Source organism: Geospiza fortis, unplaced genomic scaffold, assembly GCF_000277835.1.
Source record: "Geospiza fortis unplaced genomic scaffold, GeoFor_1.0 scaffold192, whole genome shotgun sequence".
In the NCBI taxonomy this organism is placed as follows: domain Eukaryota; kingdom Metazoa; phylum Chordata; class Aves; order Passeriformes; family Thraupidae; genus Geospiza; species Geospiza fortis.
In genome coordinates, this window is record NW_005054315.1 from 3,016,096 (window position 1) to 3,022,315 (window position 6,220).

Genomic DNA, 6,220 nt, shown 5'->3' on the forward strand with positions numbered 1-6,220 from the left:
TCCCAGTGTCTGACTGTCCATGAAATAATGTCAACATGAAAAAGAGATAAAGCCCAAAATCTCCAAACTGAAATAGGTCTGAAGCATTCTCCTCCTGCAGTTTTTAGCATCAATATGAGTGCCTTGTTACTGCATCTCTTTATACTGAAACAACATAGGAAAAAGAGAGGGGGACAAGGGGGTCAGAGAGAGGGAGGGAGAGAGGGAAGAAAGAAGGAAAGAAAGAGAAAGAGCGAATTCCAACATAATTTTTCCACCATGTATGATGAGTATGCACTATCTATAATGATGATATTGTTTCAGTGTAGTTTCTATGTGTCCTTTAATAAATAACTTTCTCTGTTTATTTGAATTAGGCAGACAACTGCCTTTCAGAAAGAAATCGTTGCCAGTTGTTACTGTCCAGAATCAAATCAAAACAGTCCTATAGAGATAATGGTACATCTCCAATTATCATTACCCTTAGTTCTAGCACGCCAACCCACTAATTAATACATACCTTTTAAAGCTGTATTTGTCATAAATTAGTGTTTTAAGGTCACTCCTTAAATCATAGTGCAGCCTGGGGGGCAAGGGGATAATACACCACCACAGCATCATACTAGTGATTTCAATATAAAACAAACAGATACACATCAGTTAGAAAGAGATCAAAAAAGGCAAATGAAATAATCTTACATAGATGAAAATTCATTTAAGTTTGAATGCGTGCCTCAGTTTAACTCTCTGATGCAGATGGACACTTTTCCCTTTTCTTGTGCAATAGGGACATTATATGGCATTTCTAAAGTTATCCAACAGTACAGCCTGTTGTCTTGTGACTGATTGCTATAGCAGGTGTCTTGCATTAATTCTTTAAAAATAAGTCACAACATAGAAAATTTTACTCTTTTTCAGTATTGCCTAATTGTGACTCGAGCAGTATAAGAAATTTAGATCCTTGAACACATTGAAAGTATGATTGTGATATGTCTGCAAACCTCAAAAATTCCCATGTGAAAAGCAAAGATTAATTGTACAGTATTTGCACCTTTTCATTGATAACTAACACCATAAAACTGTACAAATTGCAATTTGTTTCTTTTTCCCACAATCCCTTTGGCTTTTAAGGGATGTTCCTCAATTAGTTGAACTGTGTTTCCTCTTGCTTGCTAAGCACTTTTGGTCAAACAAGGAATGGCAGAGGTCCACAATTAGATCAAAAGATCAATCCTAATGTACCATTTTCTCCTCACCCTCCTGCTTTAATAAAGTGGCTGCAGTTCTCCAGGGGACAACTCAAAATCCGAGTACTGATATTTCTAAATTAGCTGACTCTGTGACCTTGCTAGTAATTGCGTTAGTTTATCAATGTTCAACACAATTTATTACTCTCCAATATGTACCAAAACGTTTATCTCTCAACACTAACAATATTAAAAACCTAAACAATCTGTTGAGAAACAAAGGACTATTCAATAACAATGATGCATAATAAACTGGAAGAGACCACACTGATGGGTAAGAGGATTAATGTAGGAAGTAGTCATAAGTGAAGTAAGGAAAGAATGTTTATGTGGTATTACATTCAGGGCACTTTTAAAATCTGTAAGTAGCAGATAACTTCAACAAAACCTTTATTTTTGTTCCATTCATCCTGTCTCTCTCTCTTTTTTTTTTTTTCTTTCTTCCTTTTTGTACAGAAATGTTTTGATGTTCTTGTAATAATAATAATAAATAATAATAATAATAACGAGAGATAAAAAAGGTAACGGTTGCTTTACTTACCTTTTTTTTAGAAGAACTAGTTTATGAAACTAGTTTTAGACTGAATTCCTGTGTTTTATCGAGACTTTTTGTACAGTATTTATCATTCACCCAAGAAACATAGAGCGTTTATTTGCAAAAGAGGAGAAAGAAAGAGAGAAAGGGGGGAAACGGCGACGAAAAGAAAAATACCAATAATAAACACACAAAGTTGTAGGTGATGCCAACTTTTATATCGCGCGGAACCGCTACGATTTCAGTCACGGATCGCTTCTTATGAAGATTTTTTATTGACTAATTAACTCGAAGTTGATAAGGAAACAGTTCTCATTTATTACTCATGTACTAAGACAAATCCAAAAGAACACTTAAAAGTTTTTTGTAGATATTCTTGAGGGTTTTTTGGGCTGGGGTTGGGGTTTTTTTTCGTTACTTGTTTGTTTATTTATAAAAACTTTTTTTTTGTTTTGTTTTGGAAGCTCCATTTTTTTCCCCGGGGTTCGTAAAACTTTATTGTATCTGGATATTTTTGTTTGTTTGTTTTCTCTTTGATTTTGTTTTCTTTTTGTATCATTTCTTGTAAATGCATTGTGAAATAATTTTTATTTAGGCGGTACGAAGGAAATCAGATTGTGTATATAGTTTACTAAAAAGCCTTTCTGCTAAACGGAAATCCTAAGGATGCGGTCCTTTTTAATTTTTTTTTTTTTCTGTTTTGATTAAATAAATTTCAAAGCGGAAAAAGTCACCTGTAGAAAAAGAAAAGCTAACTGGCGAACATAGTGGTGTTTACCATGGTAAACCTGGAAACACAGCAGGAAACCTAGATTTTGGGAAAGAAGTTTTAAGCAGCAGCGCCAAACAGAATGAAGTGCAATCTGCAGTAAATGTCGATGCTCCCTAACCTGTGTAAATCAGAAGGGGTGAAAGTAGATTTATTTTAATACTCGTTCCCTACTGCAAAGGAAGGCAGTTCACTGCGCTACTCTTCTAGCCGTGAACGTTCATTTTGTGGATTTTATGGCTGGGCTGGTGGTCCGGACCTTGCCGGAGCCTTGACTTTTCCCTTGGGAGGTGATCGGGCGCTGCCCGCCCCTTTCGCCTCGGGCCCCCGCTCGGCCGGGAGTTCCCGGGGGACACCCAGCTCCCCGGGAAACGGGAGGACACCGTCCAGCGCGGCGCTTCCCCGCTAATTAACACCATGGAAAGTGAAAGCGCTTCTTTCTGCGCGTCCCGAAAAGAAAAGCGACCTCTAAACCTCCCGCCCGAAAAGCAGTCCTATCCACCCGGAGCATTCCGGGGGGCGAGCGGGGAGCGGCGGGGGGAGCCACGTTGCTGTCGAGCAAAACGATGCGTGTCATTTCATTACAGAATGTTGTTTAATGCTTTGAGATCTAATTTAATTTTTTTTTCTAGCTGTTGAGAGATACTTTTCTATATGTTAGAATTAAAAGTTTGCTGTAAACTACTGTAGCAAATGAATTTTTAAAGTAGTCATAACTGCTTAAACAAAAGGAAAAATAATTAATTTCCAGGACTTCAATGTCGATCCCAGCAGGCTGTAGCACTCCCTGTTCGTCTTTTAGCTCTGGTGAATAAGTACTGCATCCGTCCAGGAGTGGGGAAGGTTTAGGTAGCTAATGAGGAGCGGGTTTGGTCCGTCTTAGAGATTGCACTTCTATAATGCTGACATGTCAATTGACATAACTCTTAGGACTCCTGTCGATAATTTTGTATAAATCACTCATACTGAACGCAAAATTTCCATAGAAGCTGTGAATTGATTTCAGCCCAAACTTTTTATTTTCTTTTCTTAACTATTCGAACCTTTATTAAAATGGAGGAGTGTGCGGGTTCAGACAGTCAGCAGACGACTTTTGTGAAATGCTCAGCAACCAAAGAGTGCATACAGAAAGCAGGAACCTGTGGGAAACTTTCTGCGGTGTTGATCACCTCCAGCCAAACACAGTCTTAGATGAAATTTTTAAGATAGCTGTACCTTTAGGTATGCAGATTAAGCTGAGTACCTGTTGAACTGTTTCTTGTTGTCCTTCATGTGCATATACTCGGAGATATCTGTACACACCACAGATAGCATCGTGACGGAAGAGAAGTGTGTGTCTGTGTGACATGTGCACATGCAGACGCATACACGTCTGATGCACCCTTGTTACGTGCCTTTTTCTTCAAGGGTCATAGCTACTGAAAATCACATTTAATGACAATGTAGAATAGAAAAATCCCAGCGAGACGATCCTGTATCGCTGACTACGACTGATGGAACAGGATTGGAGCGGTCAAGGGAGAAAAGCAAACAAACATCTGTTCATTTGCGTCCAAACAGCAGAAATACTGTGGGGAAGTGCTTTTTTAAAAAAGAAAAAAAAAGGAAGAAATATTATAGCTCTCTAAATTAGCTTTTTTTAATGAGTTTTCCCTCCTACCATCACAATTTAGCGGCTCAATGGCGTTATGCCCAGAATAATAGGAATACCTGCACTTTCAACACAAGGGGATTAAAGAGACCCAATGTCGGCTATATTCAAATAAGCTTCAAACACCCTCAGCCCGTCTTTTAATGTAATGCAGTTCGCTCTGCAAATGCCCACTCCCCCCCCCCCCAAAAAAAAACCAACCAAAACAAAAAAGCAAACCTTCACAAAAAAAACCCAAAACAAAACAAACAAAAGAAAAAAGAAAACAAAAAAACCCAAGCAAGCAAAAACAAAAAAAAAAAAAAAAAAAAAAACCCAAACCCCCCCCCATCTCCACGAAATACCAAAATACTACCCACCATCCCACCCCCCTGAGACACCATCGGGGTATCAAGACTTTTTTTTGCTGTTCGTGGTCTATTGTTTGGTTTGGCAGTTCGGTTTAATTTGAGTTAAACTTACGTTTGGGTATTTAAACAAAACAACTTTCCTAGGCGGATGAGTTGGGGTTAGGTACAGTAACATAATTATATCTTCGGGTTTTTTGCTATGAGAGTTATATATAAGAGAATAATTGAATATGCAAAACTAAGAATAGGTTTAAGCGATTTATGGTTTAAGTACATTATATCTAAAATAGTATGAAATGTTCCTCCTATAGCATGATTGACAGAGCTATTAAAATCACGTATGTGGAAGAATTAAAGCAAAAAGTCATCTCGTTTTCAGTGAAAGGAAGGAAAATCCAGGGAGTAAGGCGAATGGGAGCGCGGCCGAGGTGCCTTCTCCGCGCAGTTCGGCTGCGTGTAGCGTGGGGAGCTTGGGGTCACGGCCCCCTTGGGCCAGAGCCCACCCCGCGGTCACCGCTCTCCTGTGCCCCGGGAGGGGGACGGCGGTGGAGGGGCCAGGAGGACAGGAGGCACTCAGAGATAACAGGTTTGATCCGCTCCAAACTTCCAGCCAAAACACAAACTTGGCCTGAACTCCACAGCTCTTTTCCCAACGGTTCTCCTGTTTTAAAAAACATTTCCCCCCTCCTTCCACTCCACCGTGCGTGGCTCAGTGAGCTCGTAGGAGTGGCGTCGGGCCCCGGGGGAAAGCCGTTCCCTCCAGTTCCACTCCCCCGCGCCCTCAACCGGAGTCACATCGCAACGAGCCCCGGGGGGGAACCTCGCTGGGACGGCTCCGAGCCTCTGGGAGCAACGGAGCGCGAGAGGAGGGCACACGAAATTGCCCATGAAGATAAAAAGAGGGACGATTCCAGAAATCAGAGCCAAGGCGCCCGTAGGGCCACAGCGGGACAAGAAGCTCCGCGAAATGCTCCTTGGTAGGGCGGGGTGGGAGCTGGGGAGGACCCTCCCTCCCAGCTGCGCCACATGCAGGCGACATCAGGCCGGGTCACCTGAACGTCTGACGCGGTTACAGCATTTTATTATTACGTGTAAACTGCCACGGAAGGAAAAAAAATCTATAAAAGAAAAAAAGCACCGCAGCATCACACAGACACGCTCCCCCGCCGAAAACCAAACCAAAAGGCTGATTTAAGCATTGTTGTGAAGTAAAACGGAGCTAAAAGACGCGAACTGGCAGGTGTCTGTGGGTCTGGACGGGATGCTCTCCCGGGCCTGCCGCCGACGCTCTCCCACGCCCCACGATTTCCCCGCCTTTCCTGAGCACTCACCGACTCCCCCGAGCCCTTTTCTGCCCCTCCCTCCCCTTCCCGCACACTTTCTGCCAGCTCGCCCCGGTAATCTCCAGATCTCCCCTTCCCTCCTACACTCAGCATCACGTGGGGAGCGCCGGGACGGGGCAGTCCCGTGGGGGCGGACAGCATCCGTGTGTCCGTGTATCCGTGTGTCCATGTCAGTGTGCAGAGGGCTGATCTTGCAGGAAGGGCCCTCCTTGCTCCCGGAGTCGCGGAGCAGTGGGCCTGGGGGATGGATGTTGTTTGTGGGGTGCGGGTGGGTCTCTGCGAGCCGCGGCCCCAGGCAGCGAGGCGCCCCCGCTGCTGTCAGAGGGGCTGGAGATGGATGATGCCC

At 43.0% G+C, this 6,220-nt stretch overlaps 1 protein-coding gene across 1 annotated transcript in view; it reads right to left on the bottom strand.

The window, feature by feature from the left end:
• LOC115947782 overlaps positions 1 to 3,844 on the bottom strand; it is a 9,059-nt gene extending 5,215 nt beyond the window's left edge. Inside the window, exons 1-2 of the mRNA XM_031056139.1 lie at positions 3,774 to 3,844; positions 2,790 to 2,935 (exon numbers count right to left, since the gene is read on the bottom strand). Coding sequence (XP_030911999.1) covers positions 2,790 to 2,935; positions 3,774 to 3,844 — 217 coding nt within the window. The remainder of the gene's footprint in view (positions 1 to 2,789; positions 2,936 to 3,773) is intronic.
• Between the last annotated feature and the right edge of the window lie 2,376 nt (positions 3,845 to 6,220).